The sequence below is a fragment of the Aspergillus steynii genome (genome assembly GCF_002849105.1).
Source record: "Aspergillus steynii IBT 23096 chromosome Unknown P170scaffold_3, whole genome shotgun sequence".
In the NCBI taxonomy this organism is placed as follows: Eukaryota; Fungi; Ascomycota; class Eurotiomycetes; order Eurotiales; family Aspergillaceae; genus Aspergillus; species Aspergillus steynii.
Genome location: NW_020194400.1, coordinates 1,065,762 through 1,089,541, shown reverse-complemented (window position 1 = coordinate 1,089,541; position 23,780 = coordinate 1,065,762). Strand labels below are relative to the sequence as shown.

Sequence of the window (23,780 nt, the reverse complement as noted above, 5' to 3'; positions counted from 1 at the left end):
ATCCGGAGAGCAGCCAAGTCGATCTAATAACGAATATGATTTGAAAAACCGATCGCCAGGTGGAATCAAGTTGTTGTTCCTGTTAGAGACAAGTTTCAACATGGGATATGGCTTGAAGAATATCCTGGCTATGTCAAGGCTTTTGGCTGTTGGAGGGAAACAGATCGATGGAAGACTTCGAATGGTCGGATAAGACGTCGAAGAGAATTTCTCAGGAGCACTGCTTAGAAGTTGAAGATAGGACACACCTTGCCTCCCATGAGTCTTTTCCTCTCGATGGGACCAAACAGACACTTCCAGAATAGTCGAGTGCTTAATCCAGCATCTCATCCTCCGTCGAACCACAAACATGAAGACTGAAGGCTAAAGGCCAATCTCTCATCGTCTCCCAAGCCATCAATTCTTTCCTCACTCTCATCACGTAGCGTGTATCTGTCTGAACGAGACACCAGAATACAATAGCTATGAATGACAAACCCAGACTTGATCTGGAAGCTTGACGTTGACGTTGAACAAAGTTGCCTGGTGAGTAAATTGAATGACCCAGATGAATCCCAGTCAAAAAGCAAGAAGAATACAGCAGCCCAGATGGACCGCTGCGACCACTGAAGAAAAGAGCGGGTTATGTGTTGGCACCATCACCGGGCCTTATCATATTGGTCCAGCCCGATTCAAGGGCTGTGTTGTCGAAATAATGACCTCAACTGACTCCTCGAATACCGTTGCAGAGTACCTGAGTTCGCAGAGATAACAACCACCGGTCGATCGATCATCACCATCAACGAGAACGTACAGAGCCAGGAAGAAGTTGAAAAGTAACGAATTATCTCATCGGTATACCAGCTAGCTTTCCAGCAGCTGAGCCCACCAGAGAAATCAGAAGGAACAGGCCAGCTCCGCCAGACCAAATCAGGTCGAGGAGTCGAGAAAACCGAGGTGGATTCGATGCTGAACTGGAACACAGGATCTAGGGATTCATGGAGAAAGAAAAAGCAAGATGCAGTAGCGTTGACGATGCCATCACATCCGCCTATCGCTTTACCCTATAGATGAAAGCATCAATCATAATCCTAATATTTGGTGACAAATGGCGGGGAGGGATAAACAAACAGACAGACAAATATAGATCAAGTAGACAATATGAATTTGTTGCAGATGTATGTAAGACACGGACACCATTGTCTGTACGGTGGACGTCAAGCTTAATCTTGGCTCGATGGAATACAGACAAGGGAAACGAGTTGATTGTTGAGCGATAGTCGGCATGCCCTTCATTAAGTCATCGAATTGCTTGAATGTCGAGATGGATAATCTGGGCTGCTGGGATGGTGGATGGCAAAGGATCAAGGGAGTCGAAGTAGCCTAAGGCCTTGTGATCCAATGTTGAGTCAGGCAACTACTCGGTCTTGGCCCCCCTTAATAACCTCACATCAATCATGCAGTGGTATCCATTCATTCTTCACATTAACTACAGACCTATCCATCATCCTACTTACAGTTCCCCAAAGCTGACCACAAATTAGGGAGATGGTGATGGAGCCAATCTCAGCACGAGTCTCAGAAAACAAAAGCATGAGAAAAAGGAAAGTATACCCCGGGGAACCCCCCGGTTGAAACGCACACAAGGTATGAGAAGGAAACGGTAGATAAAAAGAAAATATCAAATGTCCCACGAGAAGGAATCTCAAAAAGAACACTCAACCCTCATCAAACGCCTTTTCAAGATACAAAGATCCCTGACTGACATACCTCAGGTCCAAACCCAGTAACGTTAAGCGCGTGACCCTCCCAAGAATATCCTTGGTGGTAGGTAGAATACAGATGGTCATAAGATGAAGGCCAAGCTTTGGTCATTCCAGCACCAGAGCAAAGCAGCATTCATTCCATTTATTAGCTCGAGCTTCGAGGGAGTGTGGCCGACCGCGTTCGAATCGACTCATGATCCACTTCCATCTCGATCATGAATCACGATGAATTGAATGCGTCACAATTTCAGGGTCAAATGGCGTTCGCAGGTAAAAAGTCCAATTTGATAGCAAGACGTCGTTTGTCCGCCGGGTATTTTCCTGGATATCGCAAGGTCGCTAAATAAAATAAAGATAAACACATGGTGGAGATATAGAAGGTGAAATAATCGGAAGTTCAGGTGTGACTGGAGGTACACAGAAATGGTAATAGAAAGGAAGAAAGGAAAACATCAATCGGTGGTTGTATATAGGATGTCGGATCGTACGGACCGAGCCGTAATCGTTTGGCGGATTGCTCAGCCTAGTGGCCGCGATCAGGGTTGGTTACCTATCGGTCGAGTCAGTATTCGGTCATCATCCCCTGTCGAAGTGCGAATATTTACCTGCAAGATCCGACGCGAAAAGTCCTGATCGTCATCAATGCTACCATTGCTTTGTCGCCTCTGCGCCATGAAGTCACCGTCGAATCGGGAGTCGGACATGGAACTTTGAGACATGGGCTTGCCGCCATAGTTGTCAACACCAACGCTGCGACGGTACTGGTTCTCGGCGGCCTTGCGGTTTCGGAAGCGCCAGAGGAAGAAGATAGCACCGACGAGAGCACAGAACCCGACAACTCCGACGACGACACCAGCGGCAATGGCGGCAGTATTCGGACCCGAGTCCTTCTTGTCTTCCTTGTTCATTTCTGCAGCGGCATCTGCACCCGTTTGACTTGCCGACGTGACGAAAACCGTGTGCCCAGCCTTCGTGCTCATATGACCTTCCGCCGTACTGGTTGACGATTCGCTTTCGGTGCTCGAAGTCGAGCTCGAAGAGGAGGAGTATTTCTCGACGTTGTCTTTAAGTCCCGTGAGGTAGACAGAGTACGCGTCCTTACCACCACCTGTACCAGTCCAGTCAGCAACCACCACGGTCGGGGATTATGCCACCAAGTGAAAGAGGGGCGGGGGACAGGGAAATTAAAAAGGACATGCATACACTTCACATCAGGCCAACCGGCACAACCCTTGTCACAGTTGCTATCGGAAGTCTTGGCGGAGTCCGCGGGCAATTTATTTCCGCAAAGACAGTGCGTGCCGCCAGTCAGGGCGAAAACCGAGTAGTTGTCATCCAAACAGAGCTTTTGGCAGTATCCGTCACTCTGATATGTGTAGGCTCCTTGATCTTCTAGGGGCGTGGCATCGCTGTAGCAACCCTTGGACACTTCGTCGGCGGCATTGGCAGCTGGCAAGCCGACGGCGACCAGGAGGGCCGACAGGGCAACGGCCGACCGCATCGTAAATGACTTCATGTTGTAATAAGTGATGGATGGCGAGGCACGATTGTAAAATTGCAAGTGACTGGACACCGGGCTCCAGGCACTGTTGCTGCTGAGGTAGTGGTGATCGAGCGAAAGGAAAAAGGGACGACCCGCGTAGCCCTTCGGAAATCCCGTGATGAATTCCTAATCCTCTTTGTTGTTTACTTGGCCCCCGAAGGAATTCAGTCGACTCGGTCGCAAGAGTTGTCGAGTCGAGTCGAAGGTAGTAAGCGAACCCTTGACGAAACGGCCTTAATGAGACGTCACGTAGGACAAAGGGCGGGTAAGGGGGGAAGGGTGGATGTCCAACGACGAAGCTTGTCGACGGCGAAGAGGGTCGATGAACACGAAAGGATTAGGTGCAGGATGGAGATAGTAGGGGAAAGGAATGTTGAGCTGTTCTGGAGAAAGACGGTCCCTGGCGGGGAAAGACTCTGAGGGCCGGCCGTTTCAAACCCCCCTTTCTGCCGAGAGGGAGCTTAATGAGCGTCCTGAACGGGCAACGAGGACGCGAGCCACAGAAACGGGCGGGAAAAACGGAGGGCTCTGATTCTGAATGCTTTCTATTGAATTCTCGGTGAATTCTGGCTGAAAAGAAACAGGACAGGAGACTCCACCAGAAAGGGAGCAGTAGCGAGAGAATGAGAAAATTGGATAAAAAAAAAGAGGGTAAAAAAAAAGAGCGTCTGTTTCGGATCGCAGGTGGAAAAAGGGAAAATCAAGGAGCGGAAGGGGAAGGAAGGAGAATGAGCGAGCGATTGACTGATGGAGCGACGTGACGGACTGCAGAAGGGCGAGAGATGGCAGGGATGGGATTAAGCGACGGGTAATGGTGTGTACGACGACGTACGCAGTACGGAGGACTGGAGGGGACCTATACCTTACGGAGGACACCTTACGAACTAAGGGGGAGTATGCCAATTACCCCGTACGGCTCCCAATAATCAGGAACCGCTTGTGTTTACTGATTACTCCGAGGAAAGACGGTTCCCAGACGGAGCGTGACCCTGGATGTGCAGGGCGGTAATTTACCATCCCGCGTACCGCCTGCGCTGGTCCAATGAGAGCCCCTAAAAACGCTGAGCTAATCCAGGGGCACTGCGTATCCGTTCCCCTTTGGGAGCCACCGGGCGGGCAGGACGGAGCAAGAATGGGCTGGTACCTTTCCCAACGCGGCCGGAGGGTGGGTGCGATGCTTTGTGGCGGCGCTGTATTAATCAAAGAGGGGGTCTCCTTTTCTTATCTCAGTGTCTGCCCTCCGTACCTTGCAATCCATTCATATTATTTATACAGAGTACTCTGTACCGAGAAGATACCGATGTCTGGTACGGAGTACTTGACGAGGAATTCGGCCTCTACAATACTCCGATTCAGCATGTACAACCGAGTATGTCGAGTGGTCGACACATAATAGTGTCCTCCGCACAAGCAGATCGGACAAATACAGAACATCATCATCGACCCACGCAGGATGAAAAAAACTCGCGCAATTGTCCGACCCTGCAAAACCCGTCGATTGTCAGTGGCCGCGAGCTTTCGTGATGCATAATTGCGGACAAGAGTACCCAGCATGGCCGTACTAGTTTGTACCGGTCCTTACTTTAAGCGACATAAAGTGCCAGCGAGGAGTGGTACCTGATACGGCGTAGCAGGTGCCGGGATACTCACGGCGAATGCACTCAAAATTGAGACACGCTGACGATTCAACGGCGTCATGTCATGTTTCTCTCCGTCGGAGGTACTACGGAGGACTCTGTAAAATCTCTGAGGATGGCCGAGTGGCAAGTGAGACCGCAAGCAGACACCACTGTCTAGCAATGTGTGCACCAAGTCCTTTTTTGATCCTGATGAGCCGCTGGCCGCCAATCAGAGGGGGATCTTCGGGGCAATTACGGGGCGTCTGACCCGTGTTTGGTCAGCGGCCGCATGGCTTTCCCCGCCGCTCCGTCGACATGTGCGCTTGCGAGGAACTGGGGTTCTGGTTTCAGAGGTGAGTCTACCTAGGTAGGTAGGTAAGGTATGTTCATCCAAGAAAAGTCAGAGAAAGAGTACATTCACGTCGACATCGATAAAGGAGATCTATTTTTGAACACCAACAAATGACTTCATTTCCTTTGTGTGTTTTCCATGGGTAACGAGCGGACACTCCCGGGATTGGTGGACCTGCACCGGATCCATCCTGACGCAGCTTCTGGTATCGCCCGTAACGGACGTAAGGAATCCGCCTCGGTATTTTACGCGGACGGACCTCCTTGTCTGGTCCGGATTCCAATGTCCATCGTATTGATATTAACGTCCACTGTCCGTCCGGTCGAATGCAGGTTAGCCCTGGGAACCTGGTAACTCGCCTCGCTCATGCAGCGTGTTGCACGGAAGACGGCAAAAGATCGCCTCTGCCCGGCGACAAAATGCGTCTTGCGTCCCGAATGACGATATTCATGTGAACCAAGTTGCAGCCGGCGCTTAGGTATGGGCTATGGGGACGGACATGGAGCATCAGCCCGAGCATTCCAGGCGTCCTTATCCACATTCGCAGCGCAGCGCATTTAACCACTCGCTCATTCATTCGGCATGCCTGAGAGATCGAGTAATGGACATGGGATGAGCGGCACGGCGACAAACCCTGGCAAAACCCTGGCAAATGACCGCCAAGTAGCGTCCAAATTATTGACACATGTCCCTTGCGAAGCCGATCACCGCTTGTCAAGGCGGCTGGAGCGAATACTGTCGATTCCGGTCCGGTCAATCAGTCATGCTGTGGATTGCATGCCTCCGTCCATACCGGCACGCGACGCGCCCCCTTGTATGTTTTGTCGAGTGTTATTGATGCTTGACCAACAATGTCAAATAAGCTTATTCGCGTTGTGGTTTCTCGTTGGAAGGCGAGTACGGGGGATCCTCCGCTTCTTACTCTGTACTAGGTGCTTACCCTGATTCATGGGGACAGTACAGTGCTCACTGTCTAGTGTCCACTCCGTACGTTCGCCCTGCCGGGTATTATCGGCGCAAGGAGTGGTTCATTTTATTACTTGAGTACGTCCCTCGATAGTATCGGGGTAGCCTCGAAGATCCGTCCACGTTGCTGCGTTTCACGGCAACAGGACATGCTCTCAGCGATCATCGTGAGGGATGGTGCTCGAAAATCAGACCATGGAGCATGGCTGGACTGCAGCCGGAAGTTCGCCCAGCTGCCAGGAACCAGCGACTAGCCCCGGTGGAAGCCGACGAACGACGGAACTCGCCCACCCGGATATTAATTCGAGGTCCAAGCAACTGTGACTCCCAGCAAAAAGTACCCTGTAAAAAGACAAGACAAGACAAGACAAAAAAAAAACTCACTCCGACAGAAGACCGTAGAAACCGTCCGGATAAAACCAGGCGGTAATTTCGCTCTGGTATTGACGACGGGCCGCATCGACCGGGTCTAGAACCTGTCACGACCCACGAGAGAACACGTCCGCTTCTACGGCAATTCTGATAATTACACACCTACAACCTTTCCGGTCTGGCTTCAAGGCTAACGAACAAGCAAATGCTACCTCGGGGCGGAGCACGAAGGCCCGTTCGTCGCCTGTAATTCCGTCGGTCTGCGAGTCTAGACTCGAGACGCTGGAGACGCTGGACGCTGGATGGACGGATCAACGATCGGTCGCCTCACAGCAGCTTTGTGTTTGCGATCATTGTTCCTGAAAATGGGACCGCCTTGTGCGACCTGAGGCGTCGAATGGTTCTGGTTGGGTTATCAGCACGAGTTCGTGGGCTGGGGCCGTGGTTCCGTTTTGTCTTGGAAGGATCTGATATCAATTCGATCTGATGCATGATAAACTTCAATCGTTTCTTTGACTCCATTCCTATGATTCATGTCCCAGGAATACGTCTCTCAGGATCTCTATATTGAATCACATTCTTTGGAGAGCGAGGGGTATTATCCAACATCTCAACTAAGCATCCGTGACATCCCAGTACATACTTAGTAGCTAGATGTGACACTTACTATCCATCTCGATCGTCACTGATGCGTTCCTTCCAGGGAATGAACGACTTTATTCTCTCTACCTCATGCCAAAGAAACCTGCGTCTTCTAGCTTGCAAGATCTACAGTAAGCGTTTCTTCGTTGCACGGTAGCAATATGTATCTCCTCTTGCTCGATCAAGATCTCCCTTCTTTTTCGATCTTGGCAAGCACATTCGGATCAAGTATCCAGTGCTTCTCTTTGGTCCGGTTTTTATAGGCAAGAAACAGACTTGAGATTTCCAGGCCTCGTGCCGTCACTTCAGTTATAAATATAAGGGATGTATTTCTCACTACTGTGTTGGTCACGAGAAGACGTACCTGAAGGCGAAAGAGCTAGGAATCACCAGATTCGAAAACACACGAATTTCCTCAAAAAAACTATCCTGTAGCTTGTTCTATTTAGATAGTAGAATGTTTATGTTCATTCCTTCAGATTATTCAATTTACTCAAGACAATCCTCCTGAGGAGTCACTGTCGTGTGCGATCTCTATCAAGGCCTGCGACAGAATAAGATGCCTAAGGCACAATCAAGCAGGCATTTCAACCTGTCCATGTCTCCCATATCCAACAACATCTAGGGCGAATTCATTCTACATAACACGACAGACTATCATTTAGTTGCGATTAACCGTTCCAATCATTGGATGGCATTATCCCTGCATCCAATACCCCGCTGCCAATTAACATACCAAGTCTCCTTTGCTGTCAGTCTGCAGAACCACCCCTCTCTCCCCTCTCTGCGAGCGGGGAAGAGAAATCCCGCACGTTAATGTGAGTCGGGCTCTCCCCCCGTACTCGTAAAAGTTCTTGTTCAATCTCGAGGTGGTGCGTTAGTAAAAGAACCTCGCGGTCCTTGGGAAGTAGTATGTAGTATTCGGGTAGTGGCGTCATACGAAAGAACTATTATACTGAAGTTCATACTATTCTTTCAGAATACAAATGATATACCAGGACACCAAAATCACAATATCTGCAATCTATGCGTTCTCATTTTCTTGTCACACTAAATGCTTCATGTCCACTATCCCCTTTTTTTTTCAGGCTTTTCCTTCTTTATATATGCTCGTAAAACTGCTCTATCAAGAAAGAAACCCCGAATCCATACCAAGGATTCTACCGGTCTGTAGACGCTTCAGGGCTTGGGGATATGTATGCTCTTGCTGACCATCATGCAGCCGTGCAGAACAAAGAGCAATACGACCGGGTGGAATTCGAAGATCGTGCCCTGAGCGATAACCCCCAGCGGCAGTTCCTCCTGAATCCACCCCTTCGACACCCAGTAGGCCATCAGGGAAGCAATAGATAATGTGGTGGGGATCGGCGTGCCTTCGAAGTACTTCGATTTGCCGGACTTGTCCTTGGGCAAGACGGCGACCGTCACGTTGAATCGTGCCAGACGGGTCAGGCCGCAGAGGACAAAGAATGCAAGCAGGAGGTGGTCGAAAGACGTGCGGGCTCCGAGCGCGAAGGCTGCAGCAGCGGGCGCCATGCCAAAGGAGATCTGGAAGAGAATTAAGGTGATTAGTAAAGGATATTGTGTTTCCGACCAAATGAGGGGGGGAGGAGGGGCCCTACCAAGTCCGCCAGTGAGTCAAGTTCTTGTCCCATGAGAGAGGACTTCTTCCTCCACCGAGCGATCTTTCCGTCCATAAAGTCGAAAAACAGCCCGAAAGGCATAAAGGCGAGAGCGGCCCAGATGGCACCGTGATCAGAGGGGTCCCCGAGGCAGTACCGCATGGATGAGAGGACTGACATCACTATTGAAGAAGTTAGTGGCAGTTTCGCGCTGGCGGCCGAGGGTGAGCTTGCCTCCACAGAATCCTACAAAGAAAAGTCAGCAGGTCATAAATAAGGAGATTTTCTAAAGCACCGGACTAATTACCATTGAGTTCAGTCACCAGATCGGCAAGATGTAAGGCCCTACAGCACGTAATTGAAGTGAGCAGCCGATTCTATTGGCGCGGAAGGAATAAGGACAGCGACTGACTTGATCATGCTGAAATGGCCGGTTTCCGAAGAAAGAAGCATCTTCTGCTTTTCTTGGCCTGCAAAACATGAGTTCCAGGAACGGAGAGTAAGGGATTCTGGCGATCAGAGCTCACCTCCGTCGCTCGCAGGCGGGACACCGCTATTCGTGGAATTGCTCGAAGACATGGCTGATGTCCGACGAGACATGCTCAATTCAAAGAAAATAGAGGGGAAAGGGGGGGATGGATGTAGGGTGTGCCGTCACGCTTAAATGTCGAGCGAAACTGGCATGGATGACGTGGGAAGAGTCGACGTCGAGGTTGGCAATGGCTGTCGGAAGGGTGTGTTGACAGAGGCGCACAGAGATTCTACGGCTCGGCATGTGCCGCCAGACGTCATTGCCAGGCGGTGCTCTGCTGCGCCACATTTAGCCACAGAAGCCACAGACGGCCCGACTAAAGATCCGATGCTCGGATACGAATACGAGGGCGAATTATTTGGATGTTGGATGTATGATTGTTCGGCAAGACACTCGATTCTCGTAAGAAGTCCATTCAATGGCTGGATCTATTCTACAGCCTCTGCAGACAGGCATATCTTTTCCTTTAGGATGCACAAGAATATCGAGACAAAAAAGTTCCTGCAAGAGCTCCCGTTTTCCCAAAACGCCGTAATAAGACAGTACTAAGCAAGACAGAGACTGTCTAACGTTGGAAGCCTCCACGTCCTCGGCCACCACCCCGGAAGCCACCACCACCTCCGCGAGAGAAACCACCACCTCCTCCACCGCGGGAGAAACCACCGCCACCGAAGCCACCCCGGCCTCGGGGGCACCACGACCGCGCGGAGCACCGCGTCCGCCGCCACGTCCACCACGCATGGGTCCACCTCGGCCAGCACCACCGGCTCTCTTGGGCTTCGCGGCACCTAGATAGAATTGTCAGCATTGAACGTTCTATTTGGCACAGGGGTGTGGGCGTGTTCGCTATCCTACCGGGAGGAGGCTTGGGCTTGGGCAGGAATCTAATTTTCGAGGTTAGCAAGGGTCCAAGCAGCAGCAGCAACAACAGAGCATGAGGGTAAAACATACTTCTCCAAAGGAAGAAGCTTGTCTCCACCAATGTAGACCTTGTCACCGGGCTTGAAAGAGGTTGCGACAATTCCTTCCTGGGGCTTGACGGTGAAGTAGACCTGGTTGATAGGGCCGAGAACCTCATCGACCTTTCCGATGGGAGTCTGCAACAAACTTCAGTTAATCCATTGTGTCCATCGATAGTATCCGGTCGTATTCGGGATATCATCATACCTTGTTCTCCAGGTAGATGGGGGCGTTGAAGTAGGGGATCTTGGGGTTGATCGATTCGCAAACCATCTCGCCCTCAGTAGCGTGCATGAACGATCCCATCTCTGGACGTAAATTAGTCGACCATCCCATTGACATACTTTTCCTCCCCGTATCTCTTCATTTCCGTGTATTCTTACCTAGAACCTGGGCAGGGGGGCCGAACGACGGCTGGAAGCCTCCGCGGCCTGTCCGACGAAAATTTCGTTAGCATGGGACCCCATTGAAACCGCGAACTTCCTGCATGGATTGCGACTCACCACCACGGGAAGCGAAACCGCCGCGATTAGCACCGGTGGCAAAGCCACCACGACCTCCTCCGCGAAAAGACATGCTGGCTGCGATAATCGGGTTGATCGGTATAAACGGAGCGCGGAGAAGTTTTCAAATGGTGGGAACCTTGAAGCGGTAAAGTGTCGCTAGCCGCCAGGGCAGTTTGCCGTCACATGACTCACCGCCCTCGGGGCCTCACTGATCGGATTTGCAGCCATCGATCTATTCCTATCCGAGTGAGTCAACGTCTTGTCGGAGTCCCTCGCTGTTCATCCGCCTCTGTTCCGACCCATTTTTCTTCTCCGGAAAAGCAACGGGATACAATCATGGCTTCCGAAGGCGCCAAAGACCTGCCCGTCCGGCCTGCAGAGCCGAAAGGTGGTGAGTTGCTGGCTTCATTCTGTTACCCCGCCAAATTTGTCCGAAGCCCCTCCTAATCAGATCAATGCGCCGGCAGACTCGCTCCCCGACTTCATTATCGAGCGAAACAACCTCTTCGAACAGTTGTGGCAGGAACACCTCGAGGAACTCAAGAACAAGCCGCACCCCGACATCAATGTCACCATCGACTTCGGAAACGGAGAGTCCGCGACGGTCCCTGCCAAGGCCTGGGAGAACACTCCTGCTCACCTCCTCAAGAATGTGCCCAAGGAGCTGAGTGCCAGTGTGGTCATCTCCAAGGTCAACGGTGAGCTGTGGGATCTGGGCCGCCCGTTTGAAGGCGACTGCAAGGTTTCCTACGTCCCCTTCGAACACCCCGAGGGTCGCGAGGTTTTCTGGCACTCCAGTGCGCATTGCTTGGGTGAAGCCTGCGAGTGCGAGTATGGATGTCTCCTTTCCCACGGACCTCCTACCCCGCAGGGTTTCTTCTACGACATGGCCATGCCCGACAGGTACGTTTAATCGGATCGATTGGTGGCGCAGAGCAATCACATTCCTGCCATTGGTTCTCACAAGACTGACTTGATGAACAGCCGTGTCGTCAAGGAGGGTGACTGGAAGTCGCTGGACAGCAAGGCCTCTCGGATCTTCAAGGAGAAGCAGAGCTTTGACCGTTTGGAGGTCACGAAAGAGAACCTCCGGAAGATGTTCTCGTACAGCAAGTACAAGCTGCATTACATCGAAAAGTTGGTCACCGGCGAGAAGAGCACCGTCTACCGTTGCGGTACCCTGGTCGATCTCTGCCGAGGTCCTCACATCCAGAACACTGGCAAGGTCAAGACCTTCAAGATCATGCAGGTACGAAAACCAAACCTCGTATTTGGGAGCGCTGGCACTAACGACACGGTTAAAAGAACTCCTCCGCATACTTCCTGGGTGACCAGGCCAACGACTCCTTGCAACGTATCCGTGGTGTTGCATTCCCCGACAAGAAGCAGATGCAGGAACACCTGAAGTTCCTGGAGGAGGCCGAGAAGCGTAACCACATGCGGATTGGCAAGGAACAGGAACTTTTCTTCTTTGACGAAGCTTCCCCGGGTTGTCCTTTCCTGCTCCCCAACGGCACCAAGATCTTCAACGCCCTTCAGTCTCTCCTGCGTTCGGAATACCGCAAGCGAGGCTACCAGGAAGTCCAGACCCCCAACATGTACGACGTTGGTATCTGGAAGACCTCGGGTCACTGGGCTCACTACAAAGATGACATGTTCAAGCTTGATGTCGAGAAGCGCGAATGGGCTCTTAAGCCCATGAACTGCCCCGGACATTTCCTCCTTTTCGGTCACCGCGAGCGCAGCTACCGAGAGTTGCCCCTAAGAATTGCGGATTTCGGTGTTTTGCACCGAAACGAGGCATCGGGAGCCCTGAGCGGTCTTACTCGTGTCCGGAAGTTCCAGCAGGATGACACCCACATCTTCTGTACCGAGGATCAGGTAAGTTGCCCCAATTTCGAGGAGCAACCCGTATCATTCGATCTAACATGATTTTGTAGATCGCCTCTGAGATTGAGGGTCTCTTTGACTTCCTGAAGTCTATCTACGGCCTGTTCGGCTTCACCTTCAAGCTGAAGCTCTCCACCCGCCCTGAGAAGTACCTTGGTGAGCTTTCCACCTGGGACTACGCCGAGGAGCAGCTGAAGAAGTCCATGACCAAGTTCATGGGCAACGACTGGTACATTGATGAGGGTGACGGTGCTTTCTACGGCCCCAAGATCGACATCACCATCGCGGACGCTCTCAAGAGAGAGTTCCAGTGTGCCACCATCCAGCTTGACTACCAAGCCCCCATCAACTTCAAGCTTGAGTACATGACCAACGAGAAGGGCGAGAAGGTTCCCGTGGCCACCGAGGGCGAGCAGAAGGAGGGCCAGCCCAAGAGCAACGATCCCGGACCGGGCCGTGCCCGTCCCGTGGTCATCCACCGTGCCATCATTGGCAGTTTCGAGCGATTCTTCGGTATCCTGATCGAGCACTTCGGCGGCAAGTGGCCGTTCTGGCTCAGCCCTCGCCAGGTGCTGATTGTTCCCGTCATGCCGGCTGCGAACGACTACGTCGTGGAGCTGCAGGAGATCCTGCGGGGCGACAAGTTGAACGTCGACATCGACATCAGTGGAAACACCATGCAGAAGAAGATCCGTACTGGACAGCTGCACCAGTACAACTTCATTTTCGGTATGTTCTGATTCTCGTCCGATACATTCGCGTGATGCTAACTAATGAACTACAGTCGTCGGCGCCCAGGAGAAGGAATCCCGCACCGTCAACATCCGCAACCGTGACGACCCTGCCACCCAGAACAAGGGCGTCATGATCCCTCTTGAAGAGGCTCGCTCGAAACTCAAGGCTCTGCGCAAGGAACGCAGACTGGTCAGCTCTCTGTAGAGATTTTGTTACGTTTGCCAGAATTTTGCATGAATACACTACAGCATTTGTTTTCTATCCGACGTGGTGACGGGAGTTCGTATTGAATCTTGATATATCCTGCGAGAAATAAAAGTACAGGTTGATTAAATGAGCGATGAAGATATGAAGGTGATGGTTGGATATCTAGTACAGTGCCATCTAAGGATAGAGCATACAATCCACGTTGCACTAGTCATCAGATCTTCTTTATAATCCATGATTCCTAACCCTCTCTTAATCCCATCAAATCTACTAATCTCACCCCCTCCCCATCGCCCTCTCAATCTCCCCCAACGCCGCCAACACCTTCTCATCCTCCTGCCTCCTTCCAACCACCTGCAAACTGACCGGCGCATCAACATACCTCTCCGGCGCGTACATCTCATGCACGAACCGGTCCTCCTCGTTCCGCGGCACGTACGTCGCGTCGACGGGGTCCTTGGCCGCATCCACCGTCGTCACGGGGAACACGGCGCCCGGGTAGTCCAGCAGGTTCCAGTGCGCCGTGTATCCCCAGTAGCGCGACCGGTCGTGCGGCGTGGCGGCGCCGAACGACGGCGCGCACAGGATCACGTCGACTTCGGAGGAGCCACTGCTTGGTGCGGTGGCCGTGGCGGTGGCCGTCCAGGCTTGGGCGTACATGGCGCGGTAGGCGTCGCGTTGGGCGCAGAACTGGTTGGTATTGAGTGTCAGCTATATTATATCTCATATCTAGTCTTCCTGATATCAATCAGAAGGAAGAAAGAGAGGAGAGGGAAGGGAAAGGGGGAACGAACCTCCCAAAGCTCATGCATCGACAAATCCCTCACGCCCTGCTCTTCAATAATGAACCTCGTCAGCGGCAGTACCGGCTCCCCACTCTCCTCCAACAACCCCATGACCTCACGTCCGCCATCGGGCCAGTACAGCTTCGACAGAATCTCCCACCCGCGCCGATGGTCCAGCGCCTCGGAGTCCCAGTCCACGACCTCCATGCCGGCATTTCTGCAGGCGGCGGCGACTTCGCGCAGCGCGCGCGCCATGGGCGGATGCGGCCGCACCACGCCGTCCCACCACTGCACGGCGATCTTGAGCGGTCGGGTGAAGGTGTACGGCGTCCAGGGCTTGATGGTGAGGGAGGGGTCCTGGCGCCAGGGTTGCGCGGACAAGGCGACGTTCATGAAGAGGGACAGGGAGGCGCGGTCGACGGCCATGGGGCCGACGGTGGAGAGGATGGTTTCTTTGCCGACCATGGCGCTGAGTTGGCCGGTGGCGGAGATGCGTTTGGTGGTTGGTCTGTTTTGGGGTCAGTTTCTGTTCTGTGGGAGAGGCTTGGAGTTGAAGGAAAGGGGGTGGTACTTGAACCCGTAGACGCCAACATGAGCTGCTGGACAACGAATGCTGCCGCCGATATCACCCCCAATGCCCTGACGATGTCAATTCCACCATTGTCCCCAAGAGCAGTTAAGGGAACTCACGAAGATACTCCCGCGCATACCCAGCAGCGCCGCTTCGCCTCCGCTGCTCCCCCCGCAGGTGAGATCGCGATTATACGGGTTCACGGTCCGGCCGTAGACGTTACTATTCGTCTCCAGATGCATGAGGCTCTGGGGCTGGGTGGTGCGGGCGTAGAAGACGCATCCCTCCGCCCAGAAGGTATCCAGCAGCAGATTGGACCCGTGCTCCTTGCCGATCCACGAGACGAACGACACCGAGGTGGTGACGTTGGGTCCGACCATGCCATGGTGCTCCTTGACAGAGATGGGGAGCCCGAAGAGCATGCCCGTGGGCTCGGGGAGAGCGTCGAGGTGCTTTGCGCGCGCGATGGCCTCGTCCCAGAGGAGTTCTGTGAGACAGTTTGTCTAGGGTGGAGGTCGTCAGTTAGCTGCTCTGGATGGTTATAAATTGGCAGGAGAGCGAAGAAAGGATGTATACCGCGATCTGGGCTACGGCTGCACGGCGCAGAAACGCCCTCGTTACTTCTTCCACGGAGATTTTCCGCTGGCGAAGGATATCCAGCAGTTCCGTGACGGAGTAGTTCTCTGTGATTTCGAGTTCTCGGGTCGTAAGGACGGATTTAGGCAGTTCCTGTGAATTCGGAGGCAGGGGGCTCGGTAGGCCTTGGAGCTGGGGCTCGACCTTTGCGAGGGAGGCATCGCGCTTGGATTGTGCCCAGGAGACCTTTTCCTGCCAGACGTTGGATGTGCCCGAGTCTCCCATTTCGGTTTGCTAGAGGATCAGTAGATCAGTCGATAATAGGGAAGGTAAGCCAGCAGGGCACCTAGAAGGTGTCTAAATACTGAAGATACGAGGACGCTGGTGATAACATTATGGGGCCGTACTGAGGGGAACCTGATAAAGAGATAGAGCGAGAGATAATCTGCGGGGTTGAACACGTCTTCGTTATCATGCATGCGAGACTAAGATCTTCTTGAGATATCCTCGAATGGTGGATGCGCACGTAGGAGTTGCAGCTGCACTGGAGTTAGGGCAGGCCGAGCCACGTGGGGAGCCTCGATCAGTTCAAAGACGGCGAATTCAGGGAACTTCATGTACTAAAGATAATAAGTATAGGAACCTGTACATATGCATCTGTATATCCGATGCATGTCGGAGGCCATTGGAGCGTGTTCCAACCAGACCGAGCGGATGCATGCAGAGACACGGGCTTATCGCTGGAAGGATTCGGCAAGAGATCTAAAGACCATCGACTCCCTCGTTGACACCAAAATAGATCCAATCCAATCCAATCCATGCAAACTGTGGTTGGGAATGCTAAAATGCCGACGAGCCATGGAACCGCGAAAGGCATGGAGACGCGCCGATCCGATGAAGCGGAACCCCTTGACCCTTCACGTTTCATCTTTTCTCTCTTCTTCCCGTCGGTGAGCAAGTCGGTCAGCCTCGTTCATCGAGACCATCGACATCCTTGAGATCCTTGAGGTCCTTGAGATCACGGAGACAATAGCTGAGTCTTGACACCGTCATGTCTTGGTCGCGATGCCGCAACTCCACCGCCACTTGCTTCAACTGCGCCAGGCGACTCTGCTAAGACTCATAGCCTTGACGGCGACCTTCTTCGTTGTCTGCACTGCCATCTCATTCCTGTATCTTCACGACACCGGTGACGCCGTCCTTGACGCCGGCGTCAACCCATCGGCCCCGACCGGCGAGTTCGTCAACAGCACCTGCTTCACCGACCTCGACGTCCTCCGAGCCTACACGAATGCCTCCGCGGTGGAATACGGGCGCTTAGAAGTCGCCGTCGTCTCGACTTCCAATTTCTCCAATTTCTCCGAGTCGCTCGACCTGTCGATCCCAGCCTTCCATCCCATTCGCCTGGATACCGAGACAACGCGCGAAGGCGTGCCCGAGGGAAAATGCTCCACGTCCCTGACCATCCCCGGCCCCGTCGTCAGTCCCCCCGTCAATGCATCGCATCTGCTCTTCGGCGTCGCCACCTCCATCGAACGACTGCACGACTCCCTGGACGCATTTGCCCACTGGGCGGCGGGCACGGGCGCACACATCCTCGCCGTGGTCGATGAGGGAGGATCCCTGCGCATCCGGACGGAGGAGCGCGCCACGCTGCTGGGTCTACGTCTGACGATTATCGAAAAATGGGACGAGGAGGTGCTGGACCGATACTTCTCGCTGGTGCGAATCTTCCTCGAACACCGCGATGCGTCGACGCAATGGGCGGTCCTGATCGACGACGATACCTTCTTCCCGTCCATGTGCAATCTGGTCGACCGGCTGGCGTCCTACGACTCCACGCGCCCGCAGTACATCGGCGCGCTCTCGGAAGACATGTGGCATATGTATCTGGCCGGGCACATCGCGTACGGCGGCGCCGGGGTCTTCCTGTCCCTGCCGATCGTGGAGCGACTGGCCGAGGTCTTCGACGACTGCTATCTCTTCAAGGGCGCGGGCGACGGCATGATCGGGCAGTGCATCTACGCGCACACGGACACTAAACTCACCTGGGACCGCCATCTCTACCAGCTGGACCTGCGCGGCGACGTGTCGGGGTTCTACGAATCCGGGCGGCCCCTTCCCCTGTCCCTGCACCATTGGAAGTCCTGGCACCACGCCAACGTGGCCGCGCTGGGCAAGGTCGCTGCCGTGTGCGGCGCCGAGTGTCTGCTGCGACGCTGGCGACTGGCGGACGGCTGGTATCTGGTCAATGGGTACTCGATCATTCAGTACTCGCGGCAAGTGCGCGATCCGGCGGCGATGGAGCAGACGTGGGACGAGAGCAAATACGAAGGGTCGGATCCTTTCGCATACAGCCTGGGACCGCTACGGGGCCGGGACCCCGACAAGCAGTCCTTCCGACTGAAGGAGGCCATTGCGGACGGCCCAGACCGAGTGCGACAAATCTACTTGCACGAGCGAGGCGAGACCGACGCTCCTCGGGTCTTGGAGGTGGTCTGGAAGCGAGCGTCCTGAGCAGTCGGCAATCCGTGCGCTGAAATGAGAAACAAGCCGCGGTGTTTCAGGAGTTCAGGGCATTTTCTGCAGGTCTTGGGATCATCCCGGGCCTCGTCATTGTCTGGGTATTTTTTTCCTATTTTATTTTTATTGTCGGGATATCCTGCTCCACTGCGGGGCCTGAGGTATCCAGGCATCCCTCCGTTGGGCGCAGGATTGAACTTCCAGGAATGTTGTATAGCCATTAGCCATTAGCCAAAGAAGATCGATAGATGGCGTCGTGGATCTCCGACGCATTCCATGTAGACATCCGAATTGCAGCCAGGCAGGAGGAAAGAGAAGCAGGGTCGAAGGAAACAGCACGAGATCTGCTGTGGATAGCAGGGGAATGAAGGAAGATTAATTAATTCGAGAACACCCACCGTGTCTCAGACCTGATAGTCTGGGCAGAGCCGACAGAAATACGAGTACTATGATGAGAATATAATATGACGATATTGACAGATGTCAGTGCCAGGCGTTGCAGCGTGAAACTGAACTGCGGGGCTGCGGCGGTTCCGTCTTGAAAGCAACTTCGTTTCTCCTCCCGGCGCTTAATTATTATTGCTCTCGTTGCTCCTTCAAGTCATCTCACAAAGAGAAGGGTGGACTCTACCGCACCGCCACTGCATCTCCGTCTCCCCCTCCCTCCCCTCCTTTTTTTTTTCCCGCTTCCATCGTTTCTTCCTCTCTCTTCTCTCCTCCTGTCTCTTCCTTCCCCGCCTGTCCGTCCATTCGCCTCCGTTACCCAGCGACAATGTCCGATTTACAGGGTCGTAAGATCTTCAAGGTCTTCAACCAGGACTTTATTGTCGATGAACGCTACAATGTGACCAAGGAACTGGGTCAGGGTGCCTACGGCATTGTCTGGTGCGTCGGCTCTGCATCCCTGTCTGCTGCCTGCGGACCAATAGACAGGAATGCTAATCCATCCGTTTCTTTATGACAGTGCTGCCCAGAACACTCAGTCCGGCGAAGGTGTCGCCGTCAAGAAGGTCACCAACGTCTTCAGCAAGAAGATTCTGGCCAAGCGCGCGCTGAGAGAGATCAAGCTGCTCCAGCACTTCCGAGGCCACCGCAACGTCCGTTGGATCCCCCCCGCTCTCGTCGCCCGATGGAAACTGACCCCGATGGCTCGCAGATCACTTGCCTGTATGATATGGACATTCCTCGACCTGATAACTTCAACGAGACGTACCTCTATGAAGGTGAGAGATGTGCCGGGCTTGCGGGACGGACGGTGGCATATAGATGGGCCGGTAGCTGACATCCCCGTTCAGAATTGATGGAGTGTGATTTGGCCGCGATCATTCGCTCTGGACAGCCCCTGACCGACGCCCATTTCCAATCCTTCATCTACCAGATTCTCTGCGGTCTGAAGTACATCCATTCCGCCAACGTTCTGCACCGAGACCTGAAACCCGGTAACCTGCTGGTCAATGCGGACTGCGAGCTCAAAATCTGCGATTTCGGCCTGGCTCGTGGTTTCTCGATCGACCCGGAGGAGAATGCCGGTTACATGACCGAATACGTTGCGACCCGGTGGTATCGTGCTCCGGAAATCATGCTGAGCTTCCAGAGCTACACCAAAGCTAGTGCGTTTGCCTTGTTCTCAGATCCCTCTGCTTGGAGTCAAAAGTTGAATCGCCTACTAACTATTCCCTAGTTGATGTGTGGTCCGTCGGATGTATCCTGGCCGAACTCCTCGGTGGCCGGCCCTTCTTCAAGGGCCGCGACTACGTCGACCAGCTGAACCAGATCCTGCACTACCTCGGCACCCCCAACGAGGAGACTCTGGGCCGCATCGGATCCCCCCGCGCCCAGGAGTACGTGCGCAACCTGCCCTTCATGCCCAAGATCCCCTTCCAGCGACTGTTCCCCAACGCCAACCCCGACGCCCTCGACCTGCTCGACCGCATGCTCGCCTTCGACCCGACGTCACGAATCTCCGTCGAGGAGGCCCTCGAGCACCCCTACCTGCACATCTGGCACGACGCCTCGGACGAGCCGACCTGCCCGTCCACCTTCGACTTCCACTTCGAGGTCGTCGAGGACGTCGGGGAGATGCGTCGCATGATCTACGACGAGGTGGTGCGGTTCCGGTCCGTCGTGAGGCAGCAATCCCAGGCGCAGGCCGCCGCTGCCCAGCAGCAGCAGATCGCCCAGCAGACCAACGTCCCCATCCCCGAGAACCAACAGAGCGGCTGGAAGCAGGAGGAACCGAAGCCTCAGGAGGCGCTGGCGCCGAGCGGTGGCCATCCCAACGATCTGGAATCGTCGCTGGCCCGTGGAATGGACTCGCACCGATAAACCAGACACCAATACCAACCAACAAACAAACAGAAAAAACAATGCAAGTCAAGTCTGAATAACATTCCCCTCTCTTTTTTTCTGGGCGGAGAATGTTTCCTATCTATATCGAGTCGGGTAGTAGAAGAGGTATTAGCGAGTATAGCATGAGAAGTGTATGTTTTTTTTTATCCCCCTTTGTCGTTGCTTTATATCATGTCAGTCGATTCGATTGGACGATGACGATTTGGTTTGTAAGGACTTGGTCTTTTATGTTGATGTCTGATGTCGGCGGTATTCGATTGATTGATTGATTGACTGGCGAGGTGAGAAACGAGTGATTAATGAATATAAATACATTAGGTAGTGTACATCTCACTTTATGCTCTTATAAATAGGACGATGACGGATTGGGTTGAGATCAATACATGAACGTTTCGTTTCTATAGTACATACATTCCCCCAGAATCTCCAGATATGGTTAATTCGCTTGATTTCGTGCTACTTTTCTTTATAATTGTAGGTAGCTAGCTCTATCTAGTTCGAGTATCATGCAAACAACAAATCGAGAAGGAAATCCATCCATCCGTCCGGCTCTCGAGGGAATCATCGTCAATCATCAATCATATGCAATGGGGTTGGATTTGGGACTGGACAAGTGAGGGTCTGTATCATTTCACCCTACCTCAACCTGACGAGATCAGAGTGAGAGGATGAGATGAGACATCCATCCATAGTCCAGTCGGTCCAGTCCAGGTGAAAAACAAACAAAACAACATCAATGCAAAAAAAAAAAATAAAACACACAGATATCAAGTGCGAGTAAGCCGGGGAAAGGAAAATAGAAAGAAAACGAATCCATCAAATCAGAAAAAAATAAAACAAAGAAACTCCCTAAAAAATGCGAAATGATGCAAATAATCCATCCCCACACCTCACCTCATCTTAACCCAGGTTTCAGAATACAGACAGCACAAGTCCTTAGTAATAATATCCCCGCCACCATACCGACATGCAAGATGCGACGACAAGGTCCAGCATCTTGATGCCCTCGTCCTCGATGACCAGCTTGCCCAGTTTCGCGCTCTTGCCGCGCATGCCTCCACCCGCGGGTTCCCGGGCCAGGCTGAAGTCCAGTCGGTCTTCGCTGGGCGGCCGACGGAGCGGCCGACGGGGTTCGGCGGAGGGGTCATCGATGTCGACGCTGCTAGCGCTGCTGAGGGAGGGCTTGCGCGCGGGAAAGGGCGGCGTGGACGGGGGTGGCGGGTTATGGTTGGAGTTGGTGCTGGCGCCGGAGCGCGAGCGAGGGCGGTTGGTGAAGGCTTGCGCGTGGGCGTTGAAGAAGTACGCCAGGGAGCTGCGCTTGGAGGTTGGCGGCGGGAAGACGGAGGAGGGGCCGTCGGGCTCGTATAGGGCAGCGGGGTCCTTGAAGCCGGCGGTTTGGCTGAGAGAGAAGGGCGAGGTGTGAGAGGGCCCCGGGTTATGGGGGAGATGGCTGGCCTGGAAGGGGGTGTTGAAGCGGATTTCGGCGACGGTGACGGCGGGATTCTCGGGAGCGCCATTGCCGCCGCCGGACGGAGGGAACCCCGGCATGGGGATCATGTGCTTGCATTTGAGACTGCGACCGTTGACACTGGTTGAGAAGGTGCAGGTCCCGTTCCAGGGCGAGGTGAAGGTGTAATAACCGCTCTTGAGCTTGGAGGCCCCTCCGCCGCCCTGGCTGCTGGGTCTGCCGAGACTTTCGATGGACGGGCGAGCCCCAGGGACATCCAGCGACCCTCGCGACTCTTCCGGCGCATGCGGCCGGGATACGCACAGCTTCCGCTGGAACCGACGCGGTTGCGCGGGTTCGCTGCTGGCGGTCTCGGAAGACTCGCTCTGCCGAGGAAGATTGAGGGAGTTGCGGGCTTCCGACGGGAGATTCACCCCCAGACTGGCGAGAGAGAGCGGTTCGCTCTGCGCAAACCGCTTGTAACCGGGGGTGAACACCTCGATGTCAATGGCGCCACCGTCCATCCGGGGTGTCGACATTGTCGCGACGTTCCACTGACTGCCATGCGTAGGATCGCGACGGATCAGCGTGATGTGGAAACCAGGTCGCTCGGGTGCCCTGCTCTCCTGCGGCCTGCGGGTGGGAGAATGGCCGGGGCTTCTCCCCGGGGAGCCCATGCCTGTGTATGAAGGGCTGGCGTGCGCTGAAGTCGGTCGCATTCGAGGGTCACGGGAGTCAAGACTGTGACGTCCCGCGGAAAGAGCCTCGTACTTCTCCTTCCAGCTCTCCTGGCCGCGCGAGATGTACCCCCCGAGCGCACTCCATCGCTGAGGCTTCTTCATGACGTTTTCTTCGTATGCATCTAAACCGTCTTCGTCCTGCGGAAGAGGAGGGAGTGGGTGGCGCGGGCGAGCGGACGTCGGATCGTCTGTCGGATTGTCGAGAAAGTCCTGGCGATGCTGAGGGACCGCGCCGGCGAAATCCGCCGACGATCGCGGGGACAGCGACGGGCGGGTCGGCAGAGCAGGCGGTTGCAGCGAGGCTGTCGAATGCGATGGCGACTGCATGGGCGGGCGAACAGGCAGCGACGGAGGCGTAGAGGGAGGTTCTTTTTTCGTAGCATCCCCATTGTTACCACCACCAGGAACCGGTTTTCGTCGGACGTTATTCAATCGCGCCAATTCAGGGGGCAGGTCGGCATCTTCGCCCATCTCGCGCCGTAGCCGAGCCTTTTCTTCTCGCTCCTGTTCGACCTCGTGCAGCAAGGCCTGGTCATCGGGGGTGGCGACGTGCAGGTAGTACAGCGAGGAATTGATGGCCTCGGCGGAAACACTGGCCTTGGTGGGCGGCTTAAGAGGCGACAGGAAGACATCTGGCATTGGAAACCAGCAGAGTTAGTACAAAGCAGTCGCATGGGCGAAGAGATCCAGTATACCTTTGCTACCAGGCACTCGCACGATGTAGAGCACCAGGGGGTCCAGTTTCTTCTGCGTGGGATTCCGCGGGTATGCGGGGGGGTTGGAGGCGATGCCTGTGATGGCCGACAGCGATCGGGCCTCGACGGGCCCGCGGGGGATGTCGGCGGATTCGTCATCCACCGCGTTATCGGCCTTGGCCATTTCCCAGGGAACGAGTGCGAGCGAAGGGCTGGCGAGGAAGGGAGAAGGGAAGCGACAGAGCGGAGGAAGAGGAGGGATGGGCGGCGGGTCAACAAAGCAGAGGAAGTGGCGGAGGTGACGCCAAGAACCGCATGGCAGCGAAGAGAAAATTGGGCAGAAGCTGGACGAGGGTGGATGAGGAATTAAGGGGGCTTAAGAGGAAAATCCTGCAGGACGATC

General features: G+C 54.1%; 9 protein-coding genes across 9 annotated transcripts; 3 read left to right on the top strand and 6 right to left on the bottom strand.

The window, feature by feature from the left end:
- Window positions 1-511: 511 nt before the first annotated feature.
- On the bottom strand, window positions 512-1,351 carry P170DRAFT_140285 (uncharacterized protein). Its single transcript, XM_024842463.1, has 2 exons — window positions 1,111-1,351; window positions 512-1,043 (listed from the first exon to the last, which is right to left on the bottom strand). The coding sequence occupies exons 1-2, from the start codon at window positions 1,273-1,275 to the stop codon at window positions 672-674; spliced, it is 537 nt and encodes a 178-aa protein (XP_024705562.1). The 5' UTR covers window positions 1,276-1,351; the 3' UTR covers window positions 512-671.
- A 722-nt stretch (window positions 1,352-2,073) lies between these two features.
- Window positions 2,074-3,393, bottom strand: P170DRAFT_140272 (putative WSC domain protein). Its single transcript, XM_024842462.1, has 3 exons — window positions 2,949-3,393; window positions 2,351-2,853; window positions 2,074-2,295 (listed from the first exon to the last, which is right to left on the bottom strand). Exons 1-3 carry the CDS (start codon window positions 3,259-3,261, stop codon window positions 2,269-2,271), a joined length of 843 nt encoding a protein of 280 aa, XP_024705561.1. The 5' UTR covers window positions 3,262-3,393; the 3' UTR covers window positions 2,074-2,268.
- Window positions 3,394-8,095: 4,702 nt separating this feature from the next.
- On the bottom strand, window positions 8,096-9,605 carry P170DRAFT_435456 (CDP-diacylglycerol-serine O-phosphatidyltransferase). Its single transcript, XM_024848937.1, has 6 exons — window positions 9,389-9,605; window positions 9,274-9,331; window positions 9,169-9,206; window positions 9,096-9,107; window positions 8,862-9,043; window positions 8,096-8,787 (listed from the first exon to the last, which is right to left on the bottom strand). The coding sequence occupies exons 1-6, from the start codon at window positions 9,438-9,440 to the stop codon at window positions 8,419-8,421; spliced, it is 711 nt and encodes a 236-aa protein (XP_024705560.1). The 5' UTR covers window positions 9,441-9,605; the 3' UTR covers window positions 8,096-8,418.
- Window positions 9,606-9,772: 167 nt separating this feature from the next.
- P170DRAFT_140187 (H/ACA ribonucleoprotein complex subunit GAR1/NAF1) lies at window positions 9,773-10,989 on the bottom strand. Its single transcript, XM_024842461.1, has 5 exons — window positions 10,857-10,989; window positions 10,737-10,784; window positions 10,561-10,661; window positions 10,345-10,490; window positions 9,773-10,277 (listed from the first exon to the last, which is right to left on the bottom strand). The coding sequence occupies exons 1-5, from the start codon at window positions 10,927-10,929 to the stop codon at window positions 9,959-9,961; spliced, it is 687 nt and encodes a 228-aa protein (XP_024705559.1). The 5' UTR covers window positions 10,930-10,989; the 3' UTR covers window positions 9,773-9,958.
- A 123-nt stretch (window positions 10,990-11,112) lies between these two features.
- On the top strand, window positions 11,113-13,904 carry P170DRAFT_405161 (threonine--tRNA ligase THS1). Its single transcript, XM_024846569.1, has 6 exons — window positions 11,113-11,250; window positions 11,327-11,762; window positions 11,844-12,108; window positions 12,165-12,740; window positions 12,800-13,478; window positions 13,534-13,904. The coding sequence occupies exons 1-6, from the start codon at window positions 11,196-11,198 to the stop codon at window positions 13,686-13,688; spliced, it is 2,166 nt and encodes a 721-aa protein (XP_024705558.1). The 5' UTR covers window positions 11,113-11,195; the 3' UTR covers window positions 13,689-13,904.
- Window positions 13,905-13,953: 49 nt separating this feature from the next.
- P170DRAFT_454831 (amidase) lies at window positions 13,954-15,908 on the bottom strand (the record flags this gene model as incomplete). Its single annotated transcript, XM_024851480.1, has 5 exons — window positions 13,954-14,381; window positions 14,486-14,984; window positions 15,048-15,115; window positions 15,167-15,550; window positions 15,624-15,908. 5 exons carry the CDS (start codon window positions 15,906-15,908, stop codon window positions 13,968-13,970), a joined length of 1,650 nt encoding a protein of 549 aa, XP_024705557.1. The 3' UTR covers window positions 13,954-13,967.
- A 571-nt stretch (window positions 15,909-16,479) lies between these two features.
- Window positions 16,480-18,639, top strand: P170DRAFT_435454 (glycosyltransferase family 31 protein). Its single transcript, XM_024848936.1, has one exon. It carries the CDS (start codon window positions 16,689-16,691, stop codon window positions 18,138-18,140), a length of 1,452 nt encoding a protein of 483 aa, XP_024705556.1. The 5' UTR covers window positions 16,480-16,688; the 3' UTR covers window positions 18,141-18,639.
- Window positions 18,640-18,704: 65 nt separating this feature from the next.
- mpkA (mitogen-activated serine/threonine-protein kinase SLT2) lies at window positions 18,705-20,864 on the top strand. Its single transcript, XM_024846568.1, has 5 exons — window positions 18,705-19,031; window positions 19,111-19,243; window positions 19,303-19,369; window positions 19,442-19,756; window positions 19,828-20,864. The coding sequence occupies exons 1-5, from the start codon at window positions 18,919-18,921 to the stop codon at window positions 20,469-20,471; spliced, it is 1,272 nt and encodes a 423-aa protein (XP_024705555.1). The 5' UTR covers window positions 18,705-18,918; the 3' UTR covers window positions 20,472-20,864.
- Window positions 20,865-20,933: 69 nt separating this feature from the next.
- On the bottom strand, window positions 20,934-23,765 carry P170DRAFT_454828 (uncharacterized protein). The gene is made up of 2 exons (XM_024851479.1): window positions 23,378-23,765; window positions 20,934-23,314 (listed from the first exon to the last, which is right to left on the bottom strand). The coding sequence occupies exons 1-2, from the start codon at window positions 23,559-23,561 to the stop codon at window positions 21,432-21,434; spliced, it is 2,067 nt and encodes a 688-aa protein (XP_024705554.1). The 5' UTR covers window positions 23,562-23,765; the 3' UTR covers window positions 20,934-21,431.
- Between the last annotated feature and the right edge of the window lie 15 nt (window positions 23,766-23,780).